The sequence below is a fragment of the Plecotus auritus genome, assembly GCF_963455305.1.
Source record: "Plecotus auritus genome assembly, chromosome: 8".
In the NCBI taxonomy this organism is placed as follows: domain Eukaryota; kingdom Metazoa; phylum Chordata; class Mammalia; order Chiroptera; family Vespertilionidae; genus Plecotus; species Plecotus auritus.
Window position 1 is genome coordinate 56,006,963 of NC_137782.1, and position 15,962 is coordinate 56,022,924.

The window sequence follows — 15,962 nt, forward strand, 5'->3', positions numbered from 1 at the left end:
TTTGAAGCTTGGGGATATTTAAGTTTAAAGCAAATAAAAGAATTCTTTAATGCATTAACTTAGAGAAAATAATAAGCCAAGATGTGACCTATACTAAAAATAAAAATACCTTCAAAATATTTTTTGACAAAAAAATGCAAGGCACTTTAGACATAACCTATCCCAACCTAACCTTGTAGGAGAGACTGAAGCCTAGAGAGTTCAATGACTTATTCAAAGCCATATAACTAATTTGTGGCACAGCTTAGATTCCATGGGAAGCCCCAAATTTGTTTGTTTTTCTTGATTATTCCATATGGTGGCAATAGTGTGATCCTCTTTTTGCTTTAGCACATGTGAGCTCATTTGAAATCTGTACAAGGATAATTTTAGGATAAGTTATCTCTAAAGTTTTGATGGATTAAGAAAAAGGCAGTCTTACGGGGACATCCTTAACCATTTGTGATTGTTAACATGAATGAGAGATTTGATTATAAAATCTGCCTTGCATCCTGGCAGAGGTAAGAGGTTGCACTCCTACCAAGCAGACAACTTTCCTGTCCTTTAAGGAACCACGGTGGGATACAGTAGCTGGGGAGGGGGGTGGGGTAAGATGCTTCATCCTTTCCATGAAAAGAGAAAAAAGCCGACTGAGCCATGGTCAATGAATGAAAGCAGTTTATTTGACATTAATTGCAGAATTTACAGCACTACCATTTAATGATAGGAATAAAAATAGAAAGAATCCAGTGTAAGCAGTGTTGCAGACAAAACATTAGGGTGGGAATTAAGCAAATTGAAAATGCAATTAACATTCAAAGACATCTTCCCCAAAACTGGGAGCTTATCAAGGGGTAAGGAGCCCCCCCCTGCTAATGGTATGTTATCCTCATCCCCAGCAGAATTTCAGGGCAGCCACTGAACATATACCTTGTTGACCATCCCTGGGAAATCTTTCAGCACAGTCTGACTTAACATGTCTGAGATGGGGCAAAATCTAGGTTATACTATACTTTGGAAATTTAGCTCAGGGTGAAAAGAAAATAAGAATGTGGATGAACTAGGGTTTTCTTTTTCAAAACAGAACCGAATGGCAATTTGATAGGCGTGTTTTCCTGATTTTAAGTATGAGAGGTGATGTCAAAGAGATTGACTAAAAAATGAAAGTTTAAGTCCCCCTCTCTGATTTTCTCGGAAATAACATCTGTAAAAGCCAGGAACTGGGACCAGAGCTGTGCATGTGACTCTTTGATCTCTTGTCCCCTTGGAATCTGGATAGAGACCCAGGGAAAGGAGCTGGATTTCTACTAATGGGCTGGGTTTCTGGAAGAACTGACCTAGAAGCCATGTGGCAGAGCATGGGCTGTCACAGGGAAGGTTAACCACCGTGTAGCCATTTCCCTGGGGCTTAAAGGCTCTCTTCTTTCCGTTTTAAACTTTAAACAGAGCTGGGGCAAATTCTCTTCTTTCCCTCTTCCTCCCTTCCCTCATTTTAGTCCTCTTTAAAATTATAAAGTTACCACCGGATTGGAAGCAAGGATTCAAGCCCCACAGGCCAGCATGTGAAATAAAAAGGACTGACTCAATCTGGAGAACAACAGTCAATGAAAGAAACATGTTCTCCCTTTGGTGGGAGGATGGTTTCTCTAGTAAGAATTCATTGACCAAGAAAGAATCTACAGTTCCTGTACTAAGAAAATGTTAACATGGGAAGAAAGATCAGAAGAGGAAGGATGGAAAAATAAAAAAGGCCAGGCTCTTTCTCTGCAGTCCAGAAACACAGCTTCTTTGAGAAAAGCAAAGGGTAAAGAAGAGAACTAACTGAAATGTTGGTCAACCCTGAATTATCTTTGCCCGTGAAATTCTTTGGCATCCTAGCCCAGGGGAGAAGAGACTGGAGTGCTCTAGGATTGGGGGCGGGGATGGGAAGAGAATAAGATTTGGTGATTGGAGATATGAATTGGAAGAGAAACCAGAACCAAGATTATGCCTGTTGCCCTGGATGGTGTTCTCAGTGGTTAGAGCGTCGGTCTGCGGGCCAAAGGGTCCAGGTTCAATTCTGGGTCAAGGGCATGTGCCTGGGTTGCAGGCTTAATCGCTGGCCCAGGTCAGAGGATGTGCGGGAGGCAACCAATTGATGTGTCTCTTTCACATCTATGCTTCTCTCTCTCTCTCTCTCTCTCTCTCTCTCTCTCTCTCTCTCTCTCTCTCTCTCTTTCTCTCTTCCCCCCTCCCTTCCACTCTCTCTAGAAATCAATGGAAAAAATATCCTTGGGTAAGGATTAACAACAACAACAAAAGATTATGCCTGTTACCATCTCAGTCTCTGCCTGCCAAGCTTAGATGTTATCATTTTGTCAGTACGAAGGTTGTCTTCTTATTTCAGGAATTCCAGTTTGCCAGATGTCATATAGCCTTTCATGATAAGAAGTTTGCTGGTACCATTTAGACTTTTGTAACACAAAATGACATAGTAAAGAAAGGAAATAATTTAGCTTCAAGGAAGTATCTGTTAATGATACAATTACTCAGCCAACAGTCTTTGAATACTTAACCTTCCTCACCAGGTTCCCTGTCATAATCTGAAAACAAAACTCCCCCCTGCCCTAGCCGGTTTGGCTCAGTGGAGAGCATCGGCCTGCAGACCAAAGGGTCCTGAGTTTGATTCCGATCAAGGGCACATGTTGCAGGCTCCTCCCCAGCCTGGGCCTTGGTCGGGGCTCGTGCAGAAGGCAACCAATTGATGTGTTTCTCTCACATCGATATTTCTCTTTGTCTTTCCCTTCCTCTTCCACTCTCTCTAAAAATCAGTGGAAAATTAGCCTCAGGTGAGGATTAAAACAAACAAACAAACAAACAAACAAACAAACAAAAACTCCCCTTGACAGAAAACTGACTCTTAAGCTAAATGCCAAATTGAGACAAAGCAAAGAAAATGGGAAGAAACCCCAAGTTGTATAGCTTTTTGAAGAAGTCTTTCAAGCAGTGATAAAGTAGGCATTGACGGGCCATTTTCTTGGCTCAGTAGCTGTGGTCCAGCCTGTCGCCTAAGAAAGATCCACAGCATGCGCAGTGTGCATGGCCCCTGAGAGAGTGGCAAGGCATGAGGCAGTGAGGTCTCCTTTTCCTTCTTGTGTTTTTCCAGATCAAAGACCTGGGACTAGCTAAGATATAAATTAGAAACAAAATCACAGAAAAACCCATCCATGCCTTTCTTTGTTTTCCAAACAATCCTCTGCACAAATTATAGATGAAATAGCTAAGCCAGAATGCACAGCAAGTGTGATGGGGGTTGGTTTGGAAGAGCCCCCTGGACTGTGGGGACCTGGACCCTTTGCAGTAGTTAAGGGGGAGGAAGACACCCTCAGCGATGGCGCAGGTGAAGCCAACAGTTGGCTGCCCACACCTTGGCTGGTGGAGCCCAGCCTGGGGGAAGGTGCCTGCCTGCTGGGCCACAGAAGACTGAGGATTACTGCTTTCTCTTCCTGCCTTTCTGTAAGAATTGGGGCCTGCCTTCATGCTGGCATGTGCTCAAGGCCAAGGGATTCCGGAGAAGTGCTGGGGCCAAGAGAGAGTGAGGTTGGAAAGTTTGGGCCCAGCTCTCTTTAAAGCTGATAGTTATGGAGATCTCCTCCTAGAGCCAACATTGACTTTCTAGCTCATGACCTTCCATTCCCCAGGCCGGGCCCACATTCCCACCATGAGACAGGAGCGAAATCCAGGCCACACTGAGGTAATCCCACAGTTCTGTGTCTCCAAGGAAAAGGACACCCACGGGCACAAAGCATTGAGTAAAAACCCTTTAATAACAAAATAACATTCACGATGTAGCTACTTCAGTTGTCTGGAAAACTCAGCTTACACTTGATTCAACATATCACTTTCCACAAAGTCTAAAAAAAAAAAAAAAAGACATAGGATGGCATAACAAAATATACCTCGAGTTTCATATGACAAGACTTCTTGGCAAATTCTAGTGGACCAGACCCGTGCGTTGCTTATAATAAAAAGGGCAGGGCACCTTCATGTCTCAGACATTCCTCTGTTTACTTTGGATGGAAAATGCATTTGAACCTTGTAGATACTACAACACCTGCATCAAGAGGAATAGTTTGTGGGTTTGTGAGTGTGAAAACTTCACTGAAACAAATAATCAATTCAGTTTATTGCGGAAGAACACATAAAGTTTTCTGGAAGATTAAACACGATTACAATCATTAACTGTCTTACAAAAGCCAACTTAAAATTCTTGTATCCATTCCCATCTTTGGCAGGTTAATAAGGGGAAAAATAAAAAAAGACTATTACAAAGCTTTCATTATCACCATCTACTTTATAAGGCCAAAAAAAAAGTTCCTTTGTGTTATTAATGAAAATGAATTCCCAGCGCTGTCTCATCGACAGGAAATAGGAATGCTCTACTGTTGGTGGTTTCCAATGTTTTGCATAGCAGGTTGCTGCTTTCCCAACTCGGGGCTGCACTCTCCTATGCAAAGTGTGCTTGGCAGTTGATTTGGCTTTATGTCAACATTTTGGTTTGGGAAATAGGTATGAAACTTGAGAGTAGGTCTCAGAACCAAAATATAAGAAAGAACAAGTTTGCTCAGAACCAAAATATAAGAAAGAACAAGTTTTCATTTGCAAATGAAAAATACTTTTTGAGATCTCGAGCCTCAGATAACTAGGGAGTTTAAAGCAAGATGGTTTTCTGAAACAGGAATTCAAAACTTCTTCCACTCCCCATTTAGTATAGATGTTGTATTGTTGGGCAGGAAAGAGCAATTTAGAGTCCTCTCCGACTCTAGGGAAGAAGAACCACGATATGGCCGCACAGGTGATGTTGTAGGGAATGGTCATCTATTTTTGCCAAAATCACTGGAATAGTTGGTGGAGTTGTCCAGGAGAATGGACAAAACAATAAAAAGCCATAGAATAATTATTGATATAGATGTCATTTGAATTTCTATTGGGAATTTGACCTGACAACAAAATACTAGAAGAAACCAAGCATAATCCAAGTGGCCACTCCCAAACAGAGAGTCAGGAGAGGGGAGAGCTAGATGGATTCACATCTCCATGCACATGGCTAGTTAGGTCTGAGGTCATGAACATAAAGCCAAAATGATGCCCTTTTGTGGAGACTGAAAATGCAGAGTTGAGTTGTTTTCAATGCTTGTTTCCAAACCCCTCTTGCACAGCATGAGACAGCTGTGTCACAAGGATCCCAGTTGTGGACAACAAGTTGGCTAACTCAAACTTGGAATGACCGTTCTCATAAAATTTGAACCCAGTTCAACTGACTCATTTTGAAATTCCAACAGATGTAAAGGTATTTTCGAGGTGAGACATCTCCCATGAAAACCAATGTTACCACTGCCTGAGGCTGAACTGTGTACATTTTCACAGTTTAATGTATACACAACTGTTCCACAACTGCTAACAAACGATTGGCGCCCATGCATAAATAAAGTCCATTGAACCAAAGGGGAAGGACGATCTAGTTCAAAATGAAATGTTGCTATTAAGACCACAATGCATCACATTGCTAAGTTTTTAGCCTCATGCATAAACTTATAGCACTGATTGGCAGTTGCTAATTATAAAACTACACTGTTAACACAGAACAATTAATTGTTCAGACCAAGTAGCACAAATGTAGAAAATAATATTTTTTTTTCAACAGAGCAAATGAACACAGATTGTTTCTTCAGCAAAATATGAAACTGTAAACTTTGGGCTCATTCTGCAACTTTCCCCAATCAAGAATAAATAAAATCCAAAGGGGGGAAAAAAAAAGAACACACATTTTTGTAAGCGCACCTTTTTGTCTATTACAAAAGCACAACCTAAAACATATAAAGCTTTTTTTTTCTTTTTTCTTTTTTTAAATCACAGTTACCAAAAGAAACAGTGAATATTTATTACATACGCTATAATAACATTACTCTAAACACTATTATCTATGAGGTATATCTGAGAAAATTCGGTAAGGAATTGCGCGGTCTGCATTGCCAACATGCCCAGGGTTCATATTAAAGCTTTGGAACCGTGAAGAACTAGAAAAGGGAGAAGGACGGGGAGCAGAAGGAAGAGACAGAACCTTTGGTATTAGTACAAATCTTGTTCTTTGCAGGGTTGCATTGCAAAGCACCACAGTACAATAAGCCCACCAATTTACTGTATGGAGGCCCAGTTGAAGCTGAGGTATTCACAGGAAGGATTAAAAAAAGCACAGAGAGGTCCAGACTGGCTAAATCGTTGCTTTGGTTCAAGCAAGGCACTCGTCCCGTGGTTATGTCACACTTTGCAAGTGAAGCATGAGGCTGAGGGGAGATTGCTGAGGAGGGGTCTGCCACTTGGGGATGTTTTCTGTGTTCAGGCTGCCATCGCTCTCTCTAGGTTCCTTCTTGCAGGGGCCTGATGGTAGGAAGGAAGGGAAGGTGGTGTTTGCTTAGAGGGGAGCACTCTGCTGCTGAATGCTCAGATCTCTGGTGGGCCTCCCAGGTGTTCTGAGACTTCTATCGCCAGTAGGAATTGGGGAAGAAAACCAATGCAACGTGCTGTTTGGAAGGAACGCCCTACAAGCCTGCCATGTATAGGGGATGGTGGGGCTTTCAGTTTGTCTGGATTGGAGGGAACTTTCGCAAATCAGTCTGGTGCTTGGAAAGCACAGAAAGGGGATAAGTGAGTCTCCTAAAGGCGGTCATCTGTCTTCTAAATTCCTCTACTAGCTACTCTTTGTTGAGGCATGCGCTGATTGGTCTTTTTCTTTTTTAGCTTCTTTGTCTACATGGTCCCTTAAAAAGCTCAAGGTAGCTACATCTCTATGTGAAATGCAAAATACTAGTGCTCAATAAAGAGCTGTAAAATGACAGGTGGGTCTTTGCATATGTCTAATACCCATTTGCTCAAAAGCTGAGAATGATTCATTGGCCAACATGCAAGTCACTCTAATGAATGGACCTTAATAGTGACTGAATCATGTAATGCAATAAAAAAAAGACTAATTTCATGAGTAAGAAGGGAAGAGAGAAGCAACTTTAAGTAATCATTTCTTAACTGGCTTGTTTATTCCTCTGAAATTTTGGGTCATCTGTCATTTACAATAAATAATCCTTGACATAAGACTTAATGTTCTCTCACTAGAAATGAAATATAAACACACACCTACAATTCAAGAGGAAAAGGCAAAAACTGAATAGCTTACTAGTAAATGTCACCTGTACAAACGGTGATCAAATTCCTTTTCTCTGATACTAACCTAAAATATCCATAATAATTAAACTCAACAGACCACGAACAAACTCTCTCTTCCCATTGAATGAAAGTGTATGTATAGCACACTTTGTAATGGGGAACTTCAATAGTGATCACATCGGATCAATGTGTACTTCCTAGGCAAAAACCTCTCGATGGGCCCTCATATTTCAAGGCTGGCCATTTTTATAGCAACTGACCATAAGTGACTTTCTGTTGAGGTTCTAACTAGACAAACACTGAAATGCCTCTGACTATTTTTACCCACTGAAATGTTAAGTGATAGGAACGGGCCCTACTCATTGCTAAAGGATTGCCACCCTGCTCTTTGCCAACGTGTGGCCTGTCTCCTGCAGAGGAAGCGCCTAGCACTGGAGCAGGAGGCCTTTGCCTCTACATAGCGTTCAACTCCTCCAGGCCTCCGGGGGAAGGGGAGTGTTGACTAAATGATTTCTAAGCTCCCTTCTAGCTCTACTGTTGAGTGGTTAGAGTTTCTATGGTCCAGTAATTGGAAATCTTTACCGTTTTAGCTCCATAGTAAGGACAAGGTCATGGCTAGGACTGAAGGCCACTTCCAACCAGACTTCTTCACCCATTTGGCATTGGAATTTAAGGAATTCAATTACAGCAGCATCTGAATTTGCATCCTGAACATGTGGCAGGAATGGGGAACAAACGAGAGAAACACAGAAAATATCCCTTCTCAAATTAGCAGCCGCCGTCGCACAGATAATTCTTTCTTTGGGGTATCTGAGCTGTGGCTGTACATACCATACATCAGAGAGAATAGTTAAAATTGTAAAAGAGCACAAGCAAAATGCAGACCGCACAGAGAAAGGAATCTTTGGTATCTTTGGTGTCTCAACACGATTAAAATTACAAATGGAAAAAGTCAGTGAGGTAGCCTTCTTTGGTTCTCACTAGAAATAGAAAGTTTTTCCTTTTTTTTTTTCCTTTTTTTCTGCTTTTTTTTTTTTTCCTTTTCTGTTTTGTTGTTTTACACACACACATAGTTCATTCTTGGAAGCAGCTAGTGTAAGGGTTTCTCTCTTTTTGCAGTTATGATTTTTTAAATGTATTTTTCCAGTTTCTGTATAGAAGCCCCGAAATCCAGGCTGGTGAAGCAGGGTCTCGGCTTATGTTTTCTGAATGCACAGGTTCAAGTTGAATAGTCATTGCTTGTCCACAGACTTTGCTCTGTTGTTCTGACCACAAACAAACTATAGTGCTCTCTGTTGTTTTAAATAAAAAATATAAACTATACAGTGCACCTTTCACAGATGCTGAATAAGTTAAATAAATAAGTTACATTAGGAAGGCTCTGCGGGCCCCAATAATTCAAAGGTGAAGTTTGCCTGGTACCAGGTGAGGCTGCGAACTTAAATTAAATAATTTAATAATTGTTATTTAAACTATTTTCAAAGTTAATTCAAGAAGGAAACATACCTTGATTTCTCTTTTTTTCCTGTAACCTGTACTTCTTCCGTCTGTAACAGAATTTCACTGCTTCATAAAGCAAACTAACCTTCAAGAGATTGGTCTAGATTTTGATAAATAAGCACAAGGAGTAAAATCAAACTAAGGAAGGATGATTAAATAATTACCCACATCCTATACATTTCTGTACTAAAAACTAATTAAATAAATTAATTACATAGCTGGTTGGGTCATAACCCAAAGAGACAAGAAAAAAAATGTTTCTTTTGACTGTCTTCATTTTTTGATGGACAACATTTATTAACCTCTTTCAATAGTGTAAATGAAAGTAAAGCAGGAAATTATAACTTCTAGAACTTATGCTCAGAAAGACCATTTAGATGTGACAAGCATGAAAAAATAATCACCACTTCCCCCCCCCCAACTCTAGCTAGCGAAGCCCCCACAATACCACATCACCATTGTCTCAACCCTGGGAACCAGAGTCCACTTTTCCCCTATTAATTTGCGCTTTCTTTTGCTATTTTTTTTCCCTTCTTTTTCTTTGTTTTATTCTTTTAGCCCCTTTTCAGGTCTTTGGATTTAGCTTTAGTTATGAGAGATCCAGAATAAAGCTATTCAACCGAAGTAATCAAGCATATGTATCATTCTTACAGAGATGATTAAATAACATCCAAGGTTTCTTGAAAGTTGAGTTTATCTTGGATGTGCCCAAATGAAGGTAATTCCAAGTGCACACAAGGAAGATATTTCTCCCCCTGAACTTTAGTTTTACATGTTACAATAAATAATGAAAACCATGTACGTTGTAGACATACTACATACATGTTAAATGATCATTTAAAATTCATTTATTGTAACAGATGACAGTAGATGTGTATGGAGATGTCTGTGCGCACGTATCTGTGCACAGTCTAGACACGCATAGGTAATGTGTGTGGCTATAAGGACATCATGAGAATACATGTCGAAAGATGTATCTAAACCTGTATACATCCAAGCTGACAGACTGTGTGAGCTTGAGGCAAACTTATCTACCAAGGTTTATGCTATTTGAAATGTCTGCTGCTAAAGATGGGGCAGAGTGGAAGACTTCCATGGGATGACCAAACTCGTGGCAATGTGTTTTTTCCTATGCACATTATCTTGACTAAAAAGGTATTACCTGGCTAATTCCAGTCGGCAAACTCAAACACCTGTAAGGAAAGCTCGGGCTCCAGTTTTAACTTGCCCAAGACTGTCAGAGACATTTTGGTATCTGAGAACAATGAGTATTTCCCGTCCTGTGGGATTCATGCAATCACCCATCAGCCTCCTTTGTTAAGCTTTGTGTCTACCTACGTGAAGCCCTATTTTGTTTTAATAATTATTTTTGTATTTTATAACGCATTCTAAGACTTCCTAAAACAAATAAACAAACCCTCCCTTTCTCCTGCCCCTGGCAAGAAAAATATCAAGGGTAGAAAATTGGCATTGGGAAATCCATATTTAAAGCCAATGTCATTAACTTGTGAGATCTTTACAAACTCATGTGCCCCTTCTTCCTTTAGTAAGGACTTTGTAACCTTCTTGGTAACTAGGATCTCCTGCTCTTTTACAGGTGACTTAGTCTTAGTGAAAGGTACCAAATTATTAAGCTAGTCAGTCTCGCAGGTAAATATCAGAAAGTTATAGGCACCAGCTCTCTCCCTTCTGCATCTACCATTTCCCCATTCACTCCTCCTGGTTAGGCTAACAAGTCCAAATCACAAAACATCAGCAGCAACAACAACAAAAAATCAGCTCTGATCTGTTAGGAATTGTGATAATTATGTTCCCACTATTTGTGTCTGGGTCTTGGTATAAACTGGGACCATATATATCATCTCTTTTTTTCTACTTTTTAATAGAGTTCATTATTCTTTAGTAACACTGGAATCCAGCCTGTTCTTTTTATATTTTTAAAAACTTCTACTATACAACTTCCTGAAAATCCAAGTTCACTGCAAAGTGTATTATTGTGACACAATGACAATCACACAGACACCTGTATATTTCTACCAATATTTTCAAAAGTGGGAAAGTGTCCCCCCCACCCTATCCAAGTGGTAATGATTTTTAAAAATCTGTTCAACTTTAATTTATTGGCATTAATAGGTAGGTGCCCAGCATAGACAAGGCAAAATGATTGATCATTTAAAAGATATTTATATTTGGCTTTGAAATACATTGTTTGACTTACAAACATGCATATATATATATATATATATATATATATATATACATACACACACACATGTGAGTATCAGATTTGCCTTCCTAATTTTTATTTTACTTTAGCTATGAATGAAAATTAGCTTGCATTTTCTAAGTCCATAATTGCCAAGAGCCTGCAGGAAAAGAGATACTACGGAGCCACTGGTCTCATCTCTCCAGAGAAAGCGTCAGGCTGGGTCCTTCCCGACTCATTCTCGCTGGTACCTGTAAACGGTACAGCCTACACACTATTTTACATTTTGGAAAAGCCTTTATTATTGGGGTTGAGTTTTTATTATTGTTGCTGTTTTCCTTTAAAAAATATTAGCTCTTAATAAAAATTTCCTGGAATGAAAGAATTATATTCCCAGAGCCAAAATCACATTGAAAACAGAAGTAAAGAATAAAGAAAAGTATTTTTCCACTCAATAGCCTTTGGACTTCTGGTGCCTCAAGACTGTGAATTTTGGTTTAGGACTGTCCCTTCACACTGTTTCTCCCATTGCTGATGGCTGAGGCATGCCTGGAATTTTTTTTTAGATTGAAGAAACGGACCCTAAACTATAACATGACCAAACAATTATTTTTTCCTGAAATTATTAATTTAAAAGTAAGATTTAAAAATGCTTGAGGAAACTCATGGGTCAAATTCCATTACCTTTCAATTTGTAGAGATTCTTTTTTCCTTTCAGATTTTTTAACAAATTGAAATTCGGTAGGGCTTACAATTTTGATACATAAATATATGGATACATACATGTATTCAAGTATGTACGTAAATAATTTTTTAAAACACACATTTCTCTCTAGTATGACATTATCTGGTGAGACATTTATGAAAAGTCCTTGGAGGGGAGTTCTTGGTTTTTTACATTATGACCTCTTGCTCAGGTCACCAGGAGCACAGAGGGTGTATGTGGCTACCCCTCATTTGGGCCAGTGTTGAAATCTCAGGCCACAAAGGCAGCCTCTTTTGGATTAGACATCTTCCAATGATGCCAAAGACTGAAATGCTGAGATTAGAATACCAAAGAATCACTAATCAAACCAAGCAGGCTTGGCTGCTCAATCTACTCTTGATAGAACAACCATTTCCACTGGCCACAGTCACAAGGAATCATTTGGAAATATGCACGTTGGAATTCATTTTTATCAACCAATATGGAGCATTCCCCTGCTGAAATAATGCTCTTTTTGGTCATTTGACAAAGGAGACATGGAGTATGAGCAAGAGACAAAGAGACATGGAAAAGTCAAGGAACAGCCCCAGGTAGGGTGAATGACAGAAGTCCAGGAGAGTCGCAACTCCATGGCTGCTGCCACTGAGAAGGGAGACCCACATGGTGGGAGTGAGAAGTGGGACAAGGGACAATGGGGCTCCCAGGGACAGGACCCTGCTTTGTATTTTCTCTCCAGGACTGAGACCCACCTCCACCCCACAACACCACTGGCCTTACCCCAGAGCCAGCTGTGGTTATACACAGGCTTGTCTATGCAATTCGGTAATTACCAACCTGAGGAAACCTGATTAACCCACTGCAATGGTAGGTGCTTCCCCTTTGAGAAGTCCCTTTAGTAGATCTACTCACCAGGAGGATCTAGAACACCTGGGACTGGGAAGCTCCTGGAGAACAGATTTCTGGGCTGGCCTCATCTCCGTAACTGGTGGGAATGGACCATGGAGCCTTCCCAGAAGATGAGCACACCACTGGCCCTGGCCTAGTTCTGGGGCGGGTCTGGGGATGGGCCTCACCACCTTGATCATGGTTGAGGCATAGATTAGCGATGACTCCAAATACAAATAAAATTCATTTTCACTATGGATCCATCTATCAACAGCTTATCAAGCTTGCACTTGACTTTCAACCTTTCTCAGGAATTTTCACAGAAATGTGAATACTCCAAGTCATCCACAGTGGTAAATGAACTCTGGGATGGCATGAGAAATGAGCAAAATTCTGAACGGAATACTTAATCAATGAAACACTTGACAAAAACAAGACATGAATTTGGGCAGCAATAATTTTGGGGTTATCACCAATGTCAAGTTGAATCTATATATGTGTTCATATATTATATATATATATATATCTTTCTTTAGAAATGCAACTTTACAGCTGATTTTTAAAAAGCTAATAGAAAAGTAGAAACTGGCAATTATTTTTACATGTTTCCCCCCACCCCCAAATGAAGCCCTGTTAGGATGTAGCAATCAAATGAGGCTGTCAATTCCTCTATAAACTCTTTGGTTCTGTGGCTTGGGCGAGGATGTGTCACCAAGACCCCTAACCCTGACCCTCACTCCCCTCCCCTCCCTTCCCCTGATGATAAGACTGAACAAAGAAGGAACCTTAAGTCTAAGGGATTAGCAAAGAACATTCAAATGACACTACCATTCCCCACACTCTGCAGAGCAGAGAGAAGAGAGTCGTTCACTATGCCAACATCTTAAACTTGGAGTCCATGGAACCTTTTGAGAGATTCCATATTGGGGTAGAAAGCCATAAAACAAAATGAAATCGAAACAATAAAATCAAATAAATGACCCTTTCCTTTCGTTGCTCAGAAACAAAATTGATTACCTTTATACAGATCAATGGTACTATTAGTATGATAGCCAGGCAAGAGGAGATAATGAACTGAAACAAAAGGTGTGAGAAATCCTCATCTTTGGTATTGTAGCTGTTGAGGTTTCTGTTGCTCTGTTCCGTGTTCTTTTGAAAAACTGCATAGGCACAAATTAAAGACAATCTTCAACTTTAAGATTACCGCGTGAGTTGTCAAATGAAGCAGCAGCCATTGAGGCGTTTTCCTTATTTCCATTCTTGTCTCAACCCTTTCTTTAAAATCTGCTTCCAAAAAATGTCCCAAGAGGTCTGTTTGAACACAGTGTGTCTCACTGTATTTTTTTTTTTCTGGCGTGCTTCCTTCTTCTTGGTGGTGATTTTCATTGATTTACATATTTACTTATTCACCTTAATGGGACAGTTTTGTTTGTTGCAGAAGTAGGTGCAGAAAAAGTTTCTTTGGTTTCGATTAAGTAATTCATAAAAAAAAGTCAGTCTCAAGTGTCTGTAAAGAATCATTGCAGCGTTTGGCTTGCTTTGAACACCCCCATGGTGCCCACCTGGGGCCATTCACTGGTAAATATGCACATCGTGACCTTCGCAATCTCCCAGAGTTCTGTGGGCGCTCTCCTGCTTGCTGTTGGAAGGTGACAGCCACTCCCTGGGTGGCTTGGCTGATGTCCTTGGCATAGCCTATCTGCTCAGCCTGATGGTGAGCCAAATGCAAGAGCTGAATGCCATTCGGAATTGCAGAGGTTTTCTGATTTCTAAAAGTAATCACAGTATTTTTAGGCTAGAAAATGGCAAGTAACAAATGTCTTTGGTTTGCAGTATTCTGCTTCTTTGGTGTGCTGTGTTTTCTCCAGTTTTATTCAGCTGTTTTTCTAGGACAATTTAACAATGGAAGAGGTTTAGGACTAGATGCATAACATGTATGGCGATTTGAATTACTATTTTTTTTTCTTGTTAGAAAACACTGAAAACATCCCTACCAATGGGATGGACGAGAGAACAACCCAAATCTGAAAGAGTGAGAATGAGTTACATGGTGGTCAGAATGCACAATAGGAGGAACCAGGTGACTAACAACCAAGAAGGATACATTAATGACCTAAAAAAATCTAGATCTTTTAAAATGCTGCATTTGCTCCGTGTACCATAACAGTTAAATTGGCCTCCTGAGTGTGCGTCTGCATTATGTACAAACAGAATTTGTAGCAAACTGCAAAATGTGCTTGAAGCCTTATTCCCAATGATTCCCTAATGACTTCACAATCGGTGTCTTGAAAATCCAGAGGTGGTGAATCCAAAACCTTCCTTTCTTCTCTGTTTATCTTCGTTGTGCTTGATACTTTGAGCTCAAGTGAACTGATTTGTTGTTTTGATGGATCCAAGACCATATTAGATTTTCAGGAGGTAAAGGAAAGAAAATTGTAAACTGGACCAACTTAAAGCTTTCAAAACCATTCAATGAAAAGATGCCTGAGTTGGAAAAACAGGTCCTTGGGTTTGTTTGTTTGTTTTTAACTTCATATTTAATACTTGTGCTCAGTAATTATTATATTCGATGTTTTTTATGTTATGGCTGTGAACTTTGGTGTATGTGGTGTGATGTGGCTAAGCACTTGGAAAGCAAATGAGGTCATTCTGGTTGCTAGAGTCTTCTTTTAAAGTAGCATCTTGGGAGCCCAAACTCAGGTGGAATTCCCACAGTTACTGGTGAGAACTCTGACCGCAAGAGGTTGATAGGACCCCAAGTGGGGCTGTTGACATTTTAAGCAGTCCTGAGCTTGGTTGACACTACTGAAATGAACTTACTCCAGGACGGCCCCATTTGGGTTTCTGAGATGCTCAGCATGCTCAGAGGACAAAGTCCGGTTCAAAGAGATTAATTTTCAGCTTGCACTTGGGCTCCATAGCCATTAAAAACAAAACAAAAAAGAACACCTGGCCTATGATTACAGCTAGAAGTTTCTTTTCAAGAGAATTGTGCTTTCAAATCACCAGTGAAGGGCCCCAGCTAAGAATCCAGTGTCTTTTTCCTTTGTGTTTTCTTTTGGTATGTGTTTTCCTCATTTGGAGGTGACTTGTGCCCAACTGAGAGTCCTTCCATCAGGCTTTGGTACAAGTGCTGGAGGTGGACGAGGAGCCCCCGGTGCTCAGGTCGTCCTGCCACTTCTCCAGGCTACGGCGCCGGGCGTTCATGAAGAAGTTGCTGACGGTTGTGAGCTCCAGGCCCAGCTGCTGGGAAATGGTGATCTGCATCTCTTTTGATGGGCGCTTGTTCTCCTTGAAGATGGCAAAGAGTGTTCGGCGTTGGAGGTCAGTGAACACCAGGCGGGATTTCTTCTGGGAATTGTTCCTGTCTTTGTTTGGTTCTTGCTCTTTGCGTTTGCATGCTGGAAGGGAAAGAGAGGAAGGAGAGAGTCAGTCCTGGCTCCCAAGAAGGTGATCTATTGAAAACATCGACAAAGTCAGACAAGGGGA

At 40.5% G+C, this 15,962-nt stretch overlaps 1 protein-coding gene across 1 annotated transcript in view; it reads right to left on the minus strand.

The window, feature by feature from the left end:
* Positions 1–647: 647 nt before the first annotated feature.
* Positions 648–15,962, minus strand: part of ONECUT2 (one cut homeobox 2) — a gene marked incomplete at its 5' end in the record, with an annotated part of 61,933 nt that continues 46,618 nt past the window's right edge. Inside the window, 3 exons of the mRNA XM_080683032.1 lie at positions 648–3,872; positions 8,683–8,776; positions 13,491–15,874. Coding sequence (XP_080539158.1) covers positions 15,588–15,874 — 287 coding nt within the window. The 3' untranslated portion in view covers positions 648–3,872; positions 8,683–8,776; positions 13,491–15,587. The remainder of the gene's footprint in view (positions 3,873–8,682; positions 8,777–13,490; positions 15,875–15,962) is intronic.